At 38.7% G+C, this 19090-nt stretch overlaps 2 protein-coding genes across 7 annotated transcripts; both read left to right on the forward strand.

The window, feature by feature from the left end:
* The first annotated feature begins 93 nt into the window (after positions 1 to 93).
* LOC111438721 (enhancer of mRNA-decapping protein 4) lies at positions 94 to 8791 on the forward strand. The gene is made up of 12 exons (XM_023076571.1): positions 94 to 1180; positions 2870 to 2919; positions 3089 to 3248; positions 3379 to 3597; positions 4023 to 4151; positions 4264 to 5856; positions 6101 to 6460; positions 6539 to 6658; positions 6769 to 6939; positions 7534 to 7698; positions 7774 to 7899; positions 8290 to 8791. The coding sequence occupies exons 1-12, from the start codon at positions 350 to 352 to the stop codon at positions 8593 to 8595; spliced, it is 4230 nt and encodes a 1409-aa protein (XP_022932339.1). The 5' UTR covers positions 94 to 349; the 3' UTR covers positions 8596 to 8791.
* A 766-nt stretch (positions 8792 to 9557) lies between these two features.
* Positions 9558 to 18952, forward strand: LOC111438718 (transcription factor MYB80-like). Of its 6 annotated transcripts, none has more exons than XM_023076561.1 (8): positions 9558 to 9889; positions 10914 to 11075; positions 11163 to 11339; positions 11411 to 11517; positions 16091 to 16144; positions 16456 to 17447; positions 17521 to 17650; positions 18204 to 18952. In XM_023076561.1, the coding sequence occupies exons 6-8, from the start codon at positions 17315 to 17317 to the stop codon at positions 18898 to 18900; spliced, it is 960 nt and encodes a 319-aa protein (XP_022932329.1). In that variant the 5' UTR covers positions 9558 to 9889; positions 10914 to 11075; positions 11163 to 11339; positions 11411 to 11517; positions 16091 to 16144; positions 16456 to 17314; the 3' UTR covers positions 18901 to 18952. The 6 variants fall into 6 exon arrangements, with proteins under 6 accessions (XP_022932329.1, XP_022932330.1, XP_022932332.1 ...); XM_023076562.1 differs by having other exon boundaries at positions 10960 to 11075; XM_023076564.1 differs by lacking the exon at positions 10914 to 11075 and having other exon boundaries at positions 11137 to 11339; positions 16456 to 16569; positions 17297 to 17447.
* Positions 18953 to 19090: the final 138 nt, after the last annotated feature.

The following is a 19090-nucleotide window of genomic DNA, read 5'->3' on the forward strand; positions in this document are numbered from 1 at the left end:
CAAATAATTTGCAAAAAAAAGAAAAAAAGAAAAAGAAAAAAGGTATTATTTATTTATTTTCCATTTTCTCTTCCCATCTTCATCGGGTATATAATCCTGGTCTCTCCGGTCTTTGGCTCTTCACTTCTTCTGGTCTTCTGGGTTTCTCAAGATACCAATTTCGATACCCCTCGTTTCTCTCTCTCTTTCCCTTTCTTCATTTCTCTTTTGTTTCTCTTTCTCAGATCGCGCGCCGTTTCTGTTCTCCAGATTCTTCACACTCCAAAAATTGATCCCAAAATCATCCGGATTCGTCTGATATCGGAGAGTTGCAGATCTGGGTTTTGCGCAATTCAGCTGATTCTTCTTCATGGCTTCAACTGGGAATCCAAATCCAAATCCAACCAATCCACCATTTGATGTCCAGAAATTCTTTAAACCCACCATTTCAAACCCTCCGCCGACCTCCCAAAACCCTACCCTTTTGAATTCATCGCCATTTCCGCCTCCTTCTTCCTCTTACCCTCCTCCCACTGGTCCTTTCTCTTACCCACTTCAGAACGCCCCATTTCATCATCCCTACCATTCTCCTCATCTTCCTAATCAAGTTCCGTACTCTCAGGACCAGTTCTCTAATCTTCACCATCAGCGCTCTCTTTCTTATCCCACGCCGCCGCTTCAGCCTTCTCCGCCTCCGGTCAACGTCGGCGTCCCTCAGAACAATCCGGCGCAGAGCTCTGGTGCTCGGATAATGGCGATGATTAGAGCCCCTGGTTCTAATCTCGAACAACTCCCTCTTCCCCCTGCTCCATTGGGTTCGATGCCGTCTCCTTCCTCGGGCATTCCTGAATCTTCAGCGCCTCCTAATATTCCCATCATGACTACCATTCCCATGATACAGGGGGTTAATCCTGGCATTTCTCCTACCGGGCCGGTTCGAATGCCGAGTAGTAAGCTTCCTAAAGGCCGGCATTTGATCGGTGATCATGTGGTGTATGATGTGAATGTTAGGTTGCAAGGAGAGATCCAGCCACAGCTCGAAGTGACGCCTATTACCAAATATGGTTCAGATCCTCAGCTTGTGCTGGGGCGTCAAATAGCGGTCAACAAGACATATATATGCTATGGATTGAAACAAGGGAACATTCGAGTTCTTAATATCAATACCGCGCTAAGATCTTTGTTTCGAGGCCACGAAAAGGTTTGGCTTACAACTTTTGTTTCTTTGTTCTTTTAATTTGAATGAATTGCTTCGTTGCTTGCTTGGGGATCTATCATTTTGCTGGTTTTTCGTTGATCATTGTTTTACATTGTAATACTTGGAATATTACAATTGTTACTTTTTAATATTTCCGTCGTAAACAAGTAACCCCATTTGATGTATGGAGATTTACCAAGAGGCAACCTACTGGAGCTATCGAGAAGGTGCTCCAATTAGAGTTAGTATAGGAGGATAAATAGATGCAAAATGGTTTGAGCAAGAGCTCCAAGAGAAGCGGCAGAAGTTTGTTTCAGTCCCAATCCTGTCTTAACAAATGTGAGTATATCTTCTGTTATAGGTTTATAATAGGGCACATCCTTGAAAAAGTTCAACTAGAGACCTTGCCACGATAAAATAATTGGCCATAAACTAACTCTTTAAACTTCTAGGACTTCAAAGCGTTGATAAAAAAAAGTGTCTCCATCACTTTGTCATCGCCGCATAGAATTTTTTTTCCATTGAAATTGACGCAAGTATAAGAGATATGCTAGGGTAAAGAATTGGGCATGACGTTATCTAATCTTTTTCCCACCAGTGGGGTTCCCTTGCTTGTTAGTTGACAGCTTCAAGAACTTGATTGGCTGTTCTTACCTTCAAACACTTGTGTTATATGATGGAAATTGAAGTCATGGTTCCGTCAAGTGATAACCAGAAAGGTTAGTCCAACATTCTAGGTTGCTCTCTATCCCTAGCCTCTTTTGACCACTTGAAAGGAGCAAACATTGAATACTTCAGAAGCAGCTAGTGCAAAGCTTGACTATACGGTGCCTTGGGGTTATTATTCGTATGCAGGATACTTTCTCTATGTAATCTGCTAATTTGGGCGTACCCTTATTATGCTTATGGTATCCCATCACTAGCTTCACTTGCCTAAAACAAATCCATTCCACAGATCATAGACTCTCCACTGTTTCATTTGGACCTATCCGTAATCCCTCTTCCTCCGAGGAAAAAAAAACCCAAAATTTTGGTTCACTTAAATGTAAGTGTATCCATTTGAAGTTTTTGTTTATTAGCAGGTTAGAACTCTCCACGTCCTGTAGTTTCTTGGAACTAACTCAAGCAATTATCTCTCTAGCCCTTGATCATTGTTCCTCTCCTAGTCCTAACTCCAACCCTTACGTTGAACTAGTTTATATTACCAATTATTTTCGTTTAGCTTTATATTAATGTAGTCTATTCTATAATGTACCCTATCTATGATGAAAACTTCTAACATTCTCTTAGAATCAAATTCCAATGTTGAAGATATTAGGTGGCCTCGGTTCCTCAATTTGGCTTTTCTGTAAAATATTGGTTTCCTTTTTTTTTTTACTTTTTAATATCTGTGAGTGTTTGTGTCAGTTTGCTTGCCACATTGGCTATTTTTACACATTTTGTTGGATGGAAATTTGTAGGATATTAAATTCTAAGTAGATGGACAATTAATCTACTTTACCTAAGCCCTTTTTATATCTGTCCTCGATTCCATGGTGTTTTTCGTATTATTGTTATTATTCTTCTATTTCACACTTGTGTTGCATTCTTATCATTCAACTGGGTTACGGTAAATTGTGACTGGTAAAATCCTCTTCCTCACTTATCTTCATCCTTCCTTCCCAAATTCTCAATAATGTCTTATTCACGCAGAGGGTCACTGACATGGCATTCTTTGCCGAAGATGTTCATCTTTTGGCTAGGTAATTATACACTGCATCCCAAACTTAATTTTGTATCTGCTTGGATTATTGTTTTATGGGGCTCTTTTACTCTCTTTTTGGAAGGCAGTTTTCCATAATAAAACTAAAATCCTCCCACCCCCCCTGCCCCACTGTTTTAACTGGGTTATGGCATATTTCTTTTATTCAGTGTTGACGTAGGTGGACGAGTTTATGTTTGGAAGATTTCTGAGGGCCCTGATGAAGAAACTAAGCCACAAATCACTGGGAAAGTTGTTATCTCCCTTCATATGGAAGGAGGAGAGGGGGAAATTGTTCATCCACGAGTTTGCTGGCATTGTCACAAACAGGCAATAATTATTTTAATGCAAACACCCATATTAGCCTTGATTCATAATTAGTTTTCTTTATGGTTTATTATTAATCATCATTGTACAGTTGCTCAACCTCCATATATGAATGTTGTCTGAATTTGTATAGGAAGTTTTGGTTGTTGGATTTGGGAAGTCTGTTCTGAGAATTGACACAACCAAAGTTGGAAAGGGTGAAAGCTTTTCTGCCGAAGCTCCTATCAAATTTTCTCTGGATAAGTTGATTGATGGCGTCCAGCTTGTTGGTAAGCATGATGGAGAAGTGACTGAGTTGTCCATGTGCCAGTGGATGACTTCTCGATTGGTTTCTGCTTCTATGGATGGAACGGTTAGTAGTTATCCTGTTGAAGTTCTGAACTTGTTTATTTGACAAGTTCTCTTTGTGATTTATTCATTTTGCAAATACTGGCTAAAATTGACTAGTATTGTCTCAAAGAACTGAAGAAAATATTGTCCTTTACTTTTATGTTTACCAATTAAGTATTAATTTCCCATGTAGATGTTTTGCAGCATAGTGTTCTGTTTTCATGTAGCATAGTGTTCAGAACATGTATTTTCCATGTAAATGTTTTATTTGCACAGTTCTTTTTCCCCCTTTTCTTGTCTCAAATCTTCTGATTTTTATTTTGCTATCATGTTTTGGAAATTAATACATTATATTATCTATTTTCTGAAGACAATGGTCATGGATGTTTACTTTCAGAAAACTGCTTTATGGTTTCTTTCTTTTTTGAATGTGTATGTACATTATAGATCAAAATCTGGGAAGATCGCAAGGCATCACCTTTGCTGGTTTTGAGACCACATGACGGCCAACCAGTTAATGCAGCTACTTTCTTGACTGCTCCTAATCGACCAGATCACATTATACTCATAACAGCTGTAAGTAATACAAGAACCTTTTTTTTCTTCTTTCAATTTGGTTGAATGATTGTCCGTGCTTGCACTAATTCTAGCTGGCTAAGCATTTTCTCTCGTTTAAAACTCTTGATAGGGGCCTCTAAATCGGGAAGTGAAAATATGGTCATCTGCAAGCGAGGAAGGTTGGCTGCTTCCTAGTGATGCCGAATCATGGAAATGCACCCAGACCCTGGAACTGAAGAGTTCAGCTGAAACTCAAGTTGAAGAGGCTTTCTTTAATCAAATTGTAGCATTATCTCCAGCTGGCCTTCTTTTGCTTGCTAATGCTAAGAAGAATGCTATATATGCAATTCACTTAGATTATGGTCTTAATCCAGCCTCGACACGGATGGATTATATAGCAGAGTTTACTGTCACGATGCCGATTTTAAGTTTTACGGGAACGAGTGAGATATTAGACCGTCTAACACATATTGTCCAGGTCTATTGCGTACAAACACAAGCAATACAGCAGTATGCTTTAGACTTATCTCAGTGCTTACCCCCACCATTGGACAATGTGGTGTTAGAAAAGGCAGATTCTAATGTTTCACAAGATTCTGCTGGGGTTGAAGGACTGGCTGCCTTGTTTCCGTCTGGGAGCAAGCCAACTGACACACCCTTCACTAGTTCTACACCCAGGGGTTCAGCGCTAGTCAATGGCTCTGAAAGTGCTTCTGCAGAAAGATATCCTGCAAGCACCACTTCTCAGGATGCCGCATCCATTGCAAATACGGAATCTAAACCTGCTACACTGTCACCTGTAGCTAGTAACACAGACATTGTCTCTACTGCATCACCTCCTCTTCCTTTGAGCCCACGCCTGTCTAGAAATCTGTCTGGTTTTAGAAGTCCAGTGGTTTCCTTTGAGCCTATTACTGCAGTTAGTGATCATGCTGGTGACCGACGTGGTAATGACTTTTCAGTCAATCGACAAATGGATGCCATTCACACAAATTTGTCGGGAGTGTCTTCCCTGGATGATGAGTCCAGAATCATCGAGGAGAAAATTGCACGGGAAGATCTGTCTAATGTCCTAAATCCTCCGATTGTGTTTAAGCATCCAACTCATCTTATTACCCCCTCTGAGATACTGATGGCTGTTTCTTCCTCTGAAACAACGAATGTCACTGAAGGTAAGAGTGAGGGAGAGACAAATATCCAGGACGTAGTGGTTAACAATGACGTTGAAGATACAGAGCTGGAGGTTAAAGAGGTAGAAATGAAGTCCCCTCAGAATGGTGAATATGGTCGTAGAGGTGAGCCTCAAAACCTTTCTCCAGAGAACAAGGAAAAAATTTTCTGCTCACAAGCTTCAGATCTTGGTATGGAAGTGGCTCGAGAGTGTAGTACACTATCATCTGAAACTTATATCATTGAGGAATCTCCACAAGTTGATGCTAATACAATAAACACAGAAGAAGACTCCCAAACTGGTGAGGGTGATAGAACATCTGCCAAAGATGTGTCGGAAAAGGTTTCGGAATCATCTATATCAACAACTCTTCAAATTCCAACTCCTAATACAAAGGGGAAAAAGAACAAGGGGAAAAATTCTCAAGCCTTAGGCTTGGTTTCCCAATCTTCCAGTGCTTTCAATTCTAATGAATCTTCCACTGAACCTTGCGGTAGTTCAAGCCTTCCTCCACCTGAAGCTGTACTGGCCATTCAAGATACGTTGAATCAGGTTAGGGTTAGTAGATCTTTTAGCACAGAGTTGTCAATATCCATTTTTCTTCCATCTCTAGAAAGGAAAATATTTAATTATAATATGGACTTAATTTTAGAAATTTCATGATCCATGCCGAGTGAGTAATTCCATTATGGCCATTTTTTCACAATTTGAGTTAGTTGCTTGAGTTATTGTATTCTAGATGGCCCTTTGGCCTGTCTAATTGTATTGGTTAATAATTTCAAATACTTTTGTATAGATAATGAGCACTCAGAAAGAAATGCAAAAGCAGATGCAGACGACACTTGCAGTTCCAGTTACTAAAGAAGGTAAAAGGCTGGAGGCAGCTCTTGGACGGAGCATGGAAAAGGCCTTGAAAGCGAATGCTGATGCATTATTGGCCCGGATTCAGGAAGAGAGTGCTAAAAATGAGAAATTATTACGTGATAATACTCAAAAGATAACTAGTCTTGTTGCAAACTTTGTAAACAAGGACTTGCCTGCCTTTTTAGAGAAAGCTCTGAAGAAGGAAATGTCTACCATTGGACCTGCTGTGGCTCGCACAATAACACCAGCTATTGAGAAAACAATTTCTTCTGCCATCACTGATTCCTTCCAGGTTTGAATTTATTTGCATACAGACTATTCTCTTTTTCGTTCTCATCATGGGACCTTATTCATGGCTTGTGTGATGTAGAGAGGAGTAGGCGACAAGGCAGTAAGTCAACTAGAGAAAGCTGTCAACTCAAAGCTTGAAGCAACTGTTGCTAGGCAAATCCAAGCACAGTTTCAAACCTCCGGCAAGCAAGCTCTTCAGGTTTTGTTAATTTTTAATAAGCCATCATCTCTCTATAATTCATTGATAATATTTCTTTGCAGCTCTTGGTTGTTGAGAATTTTGGTTAGAATAATAATCTTCTTATGCAGGATGCACTAAAATCTAGTTTTGAAGCATCTGTAATTCCTGCCTTTGAAATGTCGTGCAAAGCCATGTTTGAGCAAGTAGATTCTACCTTCCAGAAAGGACTGGTTGAACACTCAGCTGCAGCTCTGCAGCACTTCGACTCCTCACATTCTTCATTGGCACTTGCTTTGAGGGTACAATTGCTGAGCTGACATTCTTGATAGAATATAATTTACTCCCAGTTATAATCCCGTGTTTCACTTTTTTATTATGGTGAAGCTTATCTTTCGTCTTACGGCCTTATGAGTAATGTGCTAATCAAGTTATGACATGATGTTTTTAAAACTTTGGAGCAGTATGGGAAATGGTTATCCGTCTATTATGGTTATGATGTGTAAAATTAATTGGTAGTTAGCTATCTAAGGATGGGTGGACTTTATCCATCTGCTCTGCATAAAGGATCGGTTCTGGCTATAATTCATAGATAAAGCCTGTTTTGTAGGTCCATGCTGGACATAAACGAAGTCATATTTTGGATTTTATGTTAGATAAGTCCACACAACACTTTAGATTTTCTTTGCATATCTGGATGGTGGATTTATTTGAAGTTCCTTGGATTTTCATGTATCTGCTTCAACCCAAGTTGAATTGTTAGGTACATTTGAAGGTTGAAGACGATGATATTTGATTAGCATGATTTGGCACCTTCTACAATCACCTTATTTTTATTAATTATTGTTTGTTTGCTGCTTTTTCCACCCGTGAACTAATTTAAGCATCAAATACAGGATGCAATAAATTCGGCATCAACAATGGCACAGTCCTTGAGTGGAGAATTGGCTGAAGGCCAAAGAAAACTGATAGCCCTTGCAACTGCTGGAGCAAATGCTAGTTCAATGAATCCTTTGGTTACCCAACTAAGCAATGGACCATTGGGTGCTCTCCATGAGAAGGTTTACTCTTCTTACTTTTCTTCCTTGTATTTCACCTACTGGCCTGGTCTCATGTATTCTCAACGCATGCACTAGGTTGAGGTTCCTTTGGATCCTACCAAAGAACTGTCAAGAATGTTATCTGAAAGGAAATATGAGGAAGCTTTCACCACTGCTTTACAGAGAAGTGATGTGAATATTGTCTCTTGGTTATGTTCTCAGGTAATGTATGGAGTGACTGGTTTTTGCATGCTTATGTTTTTAGGTTCGTGCGATGTCACCTTGTGGTTGTTTTTTCAATATTTCTTGTGTATTCCTTCTTCTAGAATCCTCTTCAAAGATTTGTTTTTCTTCCTTTGTTACCGTCGTTACCATGTTGAATGCCTTCTTTCGATTACGAATGGTTGTTCTGGAAAGTATGGTCAGTTTTAGGACAGTATAGGCCATTACAAGCTTAACGAATGATGGATCCTTTTTCTGGCTATCCCATAGTTAGTGGTCTTGCATCACTGATTTTGATCATCTTGCTATGAATGTAAACCGCAGTGGGTAACTACTGATTCTGAGCACTTCAACCACTAAACTAGGAAGATATATTGTATTGTTTGGCAGGTTGACCTTAGGGCCATTCTGGCAAATCCCCTTGCTTTGAGTCAAGGAGTACTGCTGTCACTTCTGCAACAATTAGCCTGTGATATCAACAAGGATAGATCCCGGAAAATTGGATGGATGACAGACGTGGCTGCGGCCGTTAATCCCACAGATCCAATGATAGCAATGCACGTACGACCCATCTTTGAACAGGTGTATCAGATTTTGAACCATCAACGGACCTTGTCAACGATCTCTCCCGTTGAGCTCACTGGCATTCGTATTATAATGCATGTTGTCAACTCCATGCTGGTAACTTGTAAATGATTCTTCCCTCTCTTTTTGGTATGTAATTTTGTTCTGTGGCACTTCAATACCCTAATGTGCAGATATAGAGCATGGAGAATAGATACACATCTCCTCTTTCATGTTTGTTTCTGTAAAAGGCACCGAAACCGTGTAGATCCGTTGTCGAATCTGTTGTGAAGTAGGCGTAGCATAGGCTCGCTCACATTTTGTTTCTCTTCGTTTCATTTCGTTTTTTCGGGTGATTTTCTGTTGTCATTGTGCTAGAGTAGAGATGTGGCAGATGAGAAAAGCTGTTGGAATATGTTGCATTTTCCTTCTCCTCATGATTCCCACAAAGGTTGTGGGAAAGAGAGATTTTGTAGGTGGTGGTTGGAGCTAAAAAAGAATAGAAGAGTTCCACCTCCCTTATTTTTTGTCCAAATTTTTTGACTTTCAAAAATTTTATTTGATTATCAACAATTTTATTTTCAAATATATCATTTACATCATGAAAGTCCGACTGTAGGTAGGGGATGCATCAGTATACATAGCAATCAAGTATACATAGCAATCAAGTTCAGAGGCTTGAGCATATGTTGTCTGGACGTAGGCGTTGGCTTGTTCACTCAATAGTAAGAGTAAGTATTGCACCATTGCTAAATTTGTTGCCAAGAAAAGTTATCAGTAAGAGAAAGCAATAAAGTGATACGAGGCAAGGATTTTGGTGTAGTGAACATGCAGGTGAGGGTGACAGGCCTTGAATAAACATAATCGTGACTCCATAAAATTGTAAACCGTGGAATTAACTCGTTGAAAAGTAATTCTCCGCCCAATTTAAAAATTTTTAAATTCATTACTTTCATGAACGGAACGTATTATTTGAATTAAAAATTTATTTAGTAGGGAAAAAAATACTAATTGCCATATTAAATGACTAATCCATTCATCTTAAATAAATAAATAAATGAACGAACGTTAGTGGTTGAAAGACAGACGTGAAAATCACAGAGACGACAATCTTCCAAAGAAGACGATGGCTTCAAACTTCGCAGCAATTCGCCGTTCCATCGCTCCTCTTCTCTTTCGAGTGATTGTGGCTCATCATCCTAAACTTTCTTCGAATTCCATTGCACGCCATTCCAATTCTGCGTTCAAAAAGCGTACAATTTTTTTGTCCCTGTCCTGTTGGTGTCGGGGTAGCCGATCGATGACAACCGAACCTTGTTTTTTGGTTTCTTCGGTGTTCAGGATTTTTCTTCGCCAAATTTTTGCTCACCTGAGTTGGCTTCAAGTCTCTTCAACCTCTTTTGTTTTGCTTTCACTGCCATTTATGGTAAGACACAACGAACTAATTGTTGTAACTTGTCTAGAAGATGTATTTTATTTAGTTCATAGTTCATATTAACTCTCATTTATTTTGGTTATTGACTCTCATTTGGATCATAACTCTTTTAGTTCATATTCTCATTTATTTAGTTCATATATGAGGATTAGTATTGTTATGTCTATACAAAGATTTGTCTAGCATTGTTTTAAGAGGAGGAGTCATTGTCATTTTGTATTTGCCTAGAGGCAATTGGGAGGAATTTTGTTGTGAGACTTTGTAGTGTGAGAGCGTAAGAGATATACTTGTAAACACTTTGGTTATAGTGATTGGCTACCACTTATGGATGTAGAGGAATTTCTTCTCTTCAAACCACATAAATCTTTGTGTCTCTTTATTTAATTTCTGTTTGTGGGTGTGCGAGTGTGAGCTTCTGCTTTTGCTACAACAATGGGGTATCAAAACATTGAAGGTTGTGGCATTTAAGAGTACAACAAGTAGTACCAAAGCACCATGTGGTATTTAAGGTATTCTGAAATGATGAACATCATTGATCACAAGACGTGATACAACAATTAGGTACCAGAACCATAACATTTTGATTGTGCCCATTTTGATTGTGGCATTACGGCACAACAAGTGGTATTAGAGTATTTTAGTTGTGGCATTTAAGAGTACAATTTTCTGTCTTCTTATTGGCGACCTTCATACTCTATGCTAGAAGTAGATTCTTTGCATATCATCTATTCCTTTCTTCGGCCTCGAATTACGCTTCGTATTTGTTCTCTTTTGTTTTGATTATCTTGTACACTTTTGAATTTGAACAAATATGGTTCTTCATTGGCTGATACATCAATTTGAGGTTTCCCTGGATTTGTATTAATAGGATATTCAAACTAACCAGCTGCGTTAATGCTCTAATATTTGGACATCTGAATTAACCTCAACACAAAGATATGCACAAACCACGTTCTGTTTTCCCACCTCTTGGCAGATTGGTTAAAATTAATTGTATACTCATTTTGAACTGAAGGATTCTTGTTGTTACATGTGGCTTCCATATCATGATAATTGAGTAGAAGGGTTGGAGGTGGAGAACCTTTTTAACTGGTTTAGTAACTGAGGTTTCAAAGAACATGAATTACTTTCTTGAAGGTTTCAAGTTGGCTGGGCTTAATGTACACGACTGTCCCATGTATGTCCTGTTTTCTTTTGATTTGGTTATATAATGAATTCATTATTTGTTCAATTTTCAGTGCTGACATAAAGCATGAATCTGCAGCAGGGGGTCTACTAATGCTACTTTTGGAAATGCAACAGAACTGATTATATCAATTTTGGCACTGAAGTCAAATGATACGTGCTGTTCAGCTATAATTACTATCCTTAATTATGTCGAACATGTTCCTGGTGCTTGGTTGTGCATTCTTCTTTGGTGGGATTGTTTTCTATGAAAAAGGTACAAATTTATAAGCTACTTTCTGTGCTAAAACTGAAATCTTATCCAGGCACCTGCTGTTGTCAACTTAGGTCTGTTGTTAATGGCTGTCATGGGCCTGCTTTTTACTGCCCTTCTTCACTACAGCCACAGTGAATCCCATTTTGGGAAGTCGAAATTGGCACTCGAGATTCAGCAGGTGCATTATGTTTCTGGCTTATGCTGCTTATCTTTTCTTCCCATTGAAATGTTAGACGAGTCTTTATTCTTCCATTTATGAGGCTGATTATGATCCATCAATTTTTTCTTTTTATGTTATCCATTATCATGGTAGATATTAATTTTAATTTGCGCTTTCTTTTGCTTAATATTTAACCTTATGGGGCTTAATGGGGCTATCTTTGAGCTGTCTTGTGCATAATATTTGGAAGTGTTGCATATGCAAAGATTTAGGAGGAGAAACGCATGAAACTTGAAGATAAAAACCAAAGATGCATATTATTGGGTTGTGGTGGGAACTGCAACGGATATAAATGGTATAATTTTGTGACTCGCGAACTCGTGATGTCGAGAGATGTTAAGTTCGATGAAAATCTGAGTTAGGAGTGGAAGACAACTGACGAAGGGATTTATATTTCTCTTGATTGTAAGGAGGAGAAAAGAGTATCATCGTCTAGTACTCTTGATGATGACTCATACCATGATGAGTTTAGTAGTCTAGGACACAAGACAAGAAACATCCAAGAGATCTATGACTCTGATTGAAAGTAAGGAGGAGTTCAACCATTTTTGTGTCTTTACCGGTTTTGATCCCTGGAGGTTTGAGAAGAAAAATAAGAAGGCAAAGTGGAAGAAAGCTATGGAGAAGGAGATTCACTCCATAAAGAAAAATATCACGTGGGAGCTCACATCATTTCCACAAGGCTAAAAAATCATTGGTGTTAAATGGGTATATAAGGCTAAGAGAGATGCAAAAGGTGCAATAGAGCACCATAAAACAAGGTTGGTTGTGAAGGGCTATAAGCAAAAGCATGGGATTGACTACAATGAGGTCTTTGCCCCAGTTGCGAGACTAAATACAGTGAAATCGTTGATCTCACTCACGACCCAATGAAGGTGGATGGGAAGTTCGCATTCTTGAATGAAAAACTTGAAGAAGAAGTTTGTGTTGAACAACCACCGGAGTTTATTATAGAAGAACAAGAGGAGAAGGTATACAAATTGAAGAAGCTCTTTGCCAACTGAAGCAAGCCTAGAGAGCATGGAACTCAAGAACTGATGCATACTGCAAGGAGTTGTGAAATGCCCTTATGAGCGTTTCTTATATGCAAAGGTGAACTTGTTAACGAATAAACTCGATTCATCATTAGTTATAGGGTGCACATGGACAATTGTCGAAAAGGAAGTTCATTGGATACATTTTGGGGTTAGCATTTGGTGGATAAATGTATTAGATCATTCATATATCATCGTATTAGATAGTTTCATTATTTAATGTTTGGTACATAAATGATCATAGAGGATGTTCCTGAGGCCTATATAAGGATCACCTACGTAAAGATTTCAATTTTATCAAAATAAAAAAAACAAAGAACTTAAGAATAGAACACATCTCTTCCTCCAACAAAACCGATTTGAGTATGGAGAGAGTTCTGCCCCCTTTCCATAAAAACTTTACATTGCTCCAACCGAACTCACTTGGAAAAGTGTTGTTTGTCTGTTTGTGTGTTGATGACCTGATGTTTGTAGGAAGCAACAACTCTATGATCCAAGAACTCAAGCACTCAATGGAGAAGGAGTTCGAGATGATAGACTAAAGTTTGATGAAGTACTTCCTAGGCATTTGAGATGCAACAAGATGTAGATGGGATTTTTATTTCCCAGTCTAAGACTGTCAGCCGATAGACACACCTGTTGAGTGTGGTCTCAGATTAACAAAGGTGAAGGGAAGCTGGTTAACCCGATTTATTTCAAAAGTCTAATGGATTGTCGAAGGTACTCGACTTGCACTCATCCTAACATTCTATTTGGAGTAGGACTTGTAAGTAGATTTATGGAGACACCAAGAACCTCATATTGAAGGCAGCAAAGAGGATTCTCAGTTACATAAAAAGGGGACAGTTGAATATGGATTTACTTGCGAAATTGCAATCTTGAGTTGGTTGGTTGCTGCGATAGTGATTGGATCGAAAGTCATGAAGATTGAAGAAGTACAACTGGGTTCTTATTTTATCTTGGCGACACTGCATTTACTTGGTCATCGAAGAAGTAATCTATGCAGCTTTTTAACCATATGCTTGCATTTGTCATGCTATATGGTTGAGAAGATTATCGGAGAAAATGGAGTTAAAACAAGAAGAAGCAACCAAGATTTGCATTAATTACAAGTCACAAGTCAGCAATAGCTCTAGCCAAGAATTTGTTTCATCACGAGAGATCAAAGTATATTGACACTCGATTTCACTTCATGAGAGAACATGTGAAGACAAGACAAGTAGAATTGCACCATGTAAGTTCGAGTGATCAAATTTTTGACATATTTACAAAAGTATTAAGGTCGGATGCCTTTCAACATGAGGAAGAAGCTTGGAAGGAAGAAGCTTGACGTCCAAGTTCATGATGAAACAAGTTTAGAAGGGGAGAATGTTAGATATTAAACTTGTTTCATGCATTTACAAATACATGAATTTGTCGGATACATGTACATGATTATTAATTGAAGAGTCATGAAAGTTAGATTCATTGATTGATAATATATTGGATTGTTCATGTACCACCATAATGATAGTACATGTATGAGGTAGATTCGTTATTTAATATTTGGTACATGAATGACCATGAGGATGTTCCAAAAGGCCTATATAAGGATCATCTATGCAGAAATTTATTATCAACTTTGAAATAGAATACATCTCTTCCTCCATATAGCAAAATTGTCACCAAATACATTGTTTTTATTATTTGGAATAAGAGATGTATTCTATTATAAAGTTGATAATAAATCTTTGCATAGATCGTTCTTAATAGGCTTTTTGGAACATCTTCCATTACTGTACATATACGAAATATTAAATAAGGAATTTACCTAATTCATGTGCTATCATTATGGTGATACAAGTGATACATGAATAATCTAATACATGTATCTACCAAATGAATCTAACTCTCATGTGTTGAGGATTATTGGGAGTGAGTCCCACGTTGTTAATTTAGTGGAAGATCATGGGTTTATAAGTGGGGAATATTATCTCCATTGGTGTGAGGCCTTTTGGGGAAGCCCAAAGCAAAGCCATGAGAGCTTATGCTCAAAGTGGACAATACCATACCATTGTGGAGAGTCGTGTTCGTCTAACATGGTATCAGAGCCATGCTCTAAACTTAGCCATGTCGATAAAATCCTCAAATGTTGAACAAAGAATTGTGAGCCTCGAAGGTGTAGTCAAAAGTGACTAAAATGTCGAACAAAGGGTGTACTTTGTTCGGGGGCTCCAGAGAAAGGAGTCGAGTCTTGATTAAGGGGAGGCTATTCGAGAGCTCCATAAGCCTCAGGGGAGGCTTATAGTGTACTTTGTTTGAGGGGAGGATTGTTGAGGATTATTGGAAGTGAGTCCCACATTGGTTAATTTAATGGAAGATCATGGGTTTATAAGTGGGGAATACTATCTCCATTGGTATGAGGCATTTTGGGGAAGCTCAAAGCAAAGCCATGAGAGCTTACGCTCAAAGTGGACAATATCATACCATTGTGGAGATCCGTGGTTTCTAACATCATGACTCTTCAATTCTCTCATGTGCATGTATCTCATAGATTCATATATCTATAAATGTATGAAACAAGTTTAATATCTAACACTCGGTAGTTGGTCAATCTAGTTATCCTATACGCCCCTTATAGAAGTTCGGGGCGGGTGCAAGGGTCTTAGTCATATCTCAGTTTGAAATCCTGATTAAAAAAAAATCCTCAAAAAACCTAAACGTTGTAGTTCTTGTTTTGCTTGGTCAGTATGGTTACCATGAGTCGAATTGGATGCTACTGTGTTTACCAGTGTCATCTCTTTTCACCCCCACTTACATGATTTTTTTTACGTATGCTTAGCATTACACATTTTATTGAGCTAGGAAGAACATCAGAGATATGTCAATCATGCCATTTTGGCACATTAACAAGAATCAAGCTTTTTCTATGAACAAGGTCTTCAAGATACTTCAAGTGAGACTTCATTTGTTCTTAGATGGTTACAAATTTTGGGTGGATGATAATTTAGAGTTATGGTGTTTCTTTAATGTATTTTAAGACTTATTTATATAATAGCTAATTATGGTCATAAGTTTCTTTGCAATTCTATGCAGTTTAGATTGCATGTTTAGAATCATTCAAGCTTGACATGATGGACCTTGCTTGTGAAGTGATTCGAATCTCAATCAAGTGTTCTTTCTTTGAGATATTTGATCAACAAGGTAATCTGAATTTAACTTTCCCCGTACTATCAATTTTGACTGCCTCGGATCTCTGTTCTATCAGAATATTTGGTAGATGCAATTGAAGTATTACTATGTTTAATCACCTTCTGGTTATCTGAGAAAGGCTCCAACTTTTCTTTTACGTATTGCATCTGAATCACTGAAAATCCCAGTGTCGTTTATTAGTGTTATACTGACTTCCGATTATGGGGGATGCTGCTGAATGCAAGAATTGGCTAAGAAAGGTAAGCTTGTCAGCTTTAGAACATATTGTCCATCCAGGACTGATGCGATGTCAACTTTCTTGGCAGGATATTTCTCTGGGCGTAGCTATCGGATCATCAACCCAGATATCTATGTTCGGGGTAAGTGATTGTTTCCATTAGAACACAATGGCTCAGAGTCCTTACTTCTTCTACTTTCTGTACTCTAAAAATTTTAACTTTTATTGACCTTCTGTCACTTCGTCATTGTATTAAAGCATGTGATGTTTCTCTGAATTTGAATCTGCATTGCGATGTCCTGAAACTGTTTTATTGTTCCTTGTGTCACGTGGCTAATGCTGCACTTTCATCGACTGATTTAGAATCAGCTATGTCAGAATAAGTCGCTAGGAGTATGGATTTGCTATACATTTTCTTGTTCCCTTCTGATCTTGTATGGAAAATTATTGCAGATTCCTTCCTTTGTCGTAACTGGGTGGATTATGAGACAACCAATGAACTCGAACTTTGAACTCTTGTAGTCGGCGACTCTTATAACTGTAATTGTCGTAACTTTCTTGCTCTAGGTATGTAATCAAACCCCCTTATTTGTGAGAGTAGTAAAATAAGTCACTAAGTGATTGAGGGAGGAGAATTGTCTGTAGATTTAGTAGAATAAGTTACTGACTTATGGAGAAACTACAAGAAAATTGGTAGTAGTAGTTGCCAAATTGTATACTAAGTTTTATACTTTGATTAGGAAGATTGCAAAGTTTAAGAAGTTAGTTAGTGCCTTCTCTCAGTAAATACTCTTTTCACAACAACAAAGAGAATTAATGAGCATAAGTGCTTAAGGTTCCTCTATTCAAAAGCTCTCTCCCTTCACGTTGTCCTTTTTTGGTTATTTCATTTGTTTCGACATATTTCGATTCATATCGGCCTGTTTTATTATGACCCTGGCCTGTTTTATTATGACCCTGGAAAAGAGTCAACGAGTGGAGGAGAGAGAAAGATGGGGAGAGGTAGAGAGAGGGTTGACCTGGTGTCTGAAGAGTGAGCTACCCACCATCTCACACGCTCAATGGCGTTGAATTTTTTAATAAAATCATGCACCTTTGATGCCCCTCTCTCTCTCTCTCACTCTCTCTTTTTCCATATAACCAAACCCCATGCAATCACTTCTCATTTCCCACTCTCCATTATATATAACAATCCCAATCTACTCTCTTCCCATAATACAAAAAGAACACCCTCTTTTTCTTTGTCTGAACAAAAAAAAAAAAAAAAAAAAAAAAAAATTACTGAGAAATACAGAAAAGAAAAGAAAGACAAATGGGCAGAATTCCGTGCTGTGAGAAGGAAAATGTTAAGAGAGGACAGTGGACTCCTGAAGAAGATAACAAGCTGTCGTCCTACATCGTCCAGCACGGCACTCGAAACTGGCGCCTTATCCCCAAGAATGCTGGTATCACTTTCTCTCTTTACAAACATTTCAAGTCATTACCTTCCTCAATGCCTAATGCTGCTATCATATTCAGGTCTCCAAAGATGTGGGAAGAGCTGTCGGCTACGTTGGACTAATTACCTTCGCCCTGACCTGAAGCATGGCCAGTTTTCTGATATGGAAGAACAAACTATTGTCAAGCTACATTCTGTCGTTGGCAACAGGTACACTATCTTCTTAACGTCAATATTGTTAGGAATCACGGATCTCCACAATGATATGATATTGCCTGCTTTGCTTTTGAGCGTCCCAGAGAAATTGTTAGTCTTTTGTTGAGGGGAATGGTTAGTAGTTGCTTAACTTGAGGAGAAAGTGTAGCAAATTAAACTAGTTGTGCCTTCTCCGTATAAATACTCATGAGATGTATGCTAGTTTCACAACAACCGAGAGAATTGAAAAGCATAAGTGCTTAAGGTTCCTTCTTTCAAAAGCTCTTTCCTGCTTTAGTTATTTGTTTCGATATATTTTGTGACATCCCATGTTGGTTGGGGAGGAGAACGAAACACCCTTTATAAGGGTGTGGAAACCTCTCCTTAGCAGACGTGTTTTAAAGCCTTGAGGGGAACCCAAAAGAGAAAGCCCAAAGAGGACAATATCTGCTAGCGGTGGGCCTGGGCCGTTACATATTTCGATCCTGGGTCATTTCCAACAAACATTGCTTATTAATTGTGTATTATGACTTTGTTGTATAAAAGAGGATCAATTTCGACCCTGCAGGTGGTCATTGATTGCAGCTCAGTTACCTGGTCGAACCGATAATGATGTCAAGAATCACTGGAACACTAAGTTGAAGAAGAAGCTATCAGGAATGGGCATTGATCCAGTCACTCACAAGCCATTCTCCCATCTCATGGCTGAAATCGCCACCACTCTGGCTCCTCCACAAGTTTCCCATCTTGCCGAAGCAGCGCTCGGCTGCTTCAAAGACGAAATGCTTCACCTTCTTACAAAGAAGCGCGTCGATTTCCAGCTTCAACAAGCTAACGTACCGCCCGGAAGCACGACAGGAACGTACATTCACGGCAAACAAAATGAGAAAGATGGTACTGTTGAGAATATCAAACTTGGTTTGTCAAGAGCCATTCAACAGCCTGATCTCATCTCCCCTTATAAGCCTTGGAATTCTACTGATGCAGTAGGGACAAGCAATTGTTTTCCTGCATCAACGTCGGAGTTCCAATACGCTCCACTGTCGTTCGGGACCGAGGGGGACGGGTCATCATGGAGCCAGAGCTTATGTACGGGAAGTACGTGCACGGCCAAACAACAGGGGCAACTGCATGAAATTCTTGAAGAAACAGAAGAAGAGCTATCAGAGAGTGGCAAAGAGATGAGAAATAGGACAAGTATTTTCAGTTCAAACTCAGTGTTGTGGGATTTACCATGTGATGATCTGATGAATGCAATAGTCTGAGGAAGATGAAAATAAAACAGAATTTCTAAATCATTCAACAAAGCCTTACAACTCCAGCAATTTTTTTTTTCCCTCTTCCATTTTATATGAGTGAGACAAAGAAATATGATAAATTATAGAACAAAAATACATTTTTTGTCCCAAACGTTCTAGCATCGTTGCTTTCGAGTTTTTGAGTTCTTAAACTTGG

This window comes from Cucurbita moschata, unplaced genomic scaffold (assembly GCF_002738365.1).
Source record: "Cucurbita moschata cultivar Rifu unplaced genomic scaffold, Cmos_1.0 Cmo_Scf00082, whole genome shotgun sequence".
In the NCBI taxonomy this organism is placed as follows: Eukaryota; Viridiplantae; Streptophyta; class Magnoliopsida; order Cucurbitales; family Cucurbitaceae; genus Cucurbita; species Cucurbita moschata.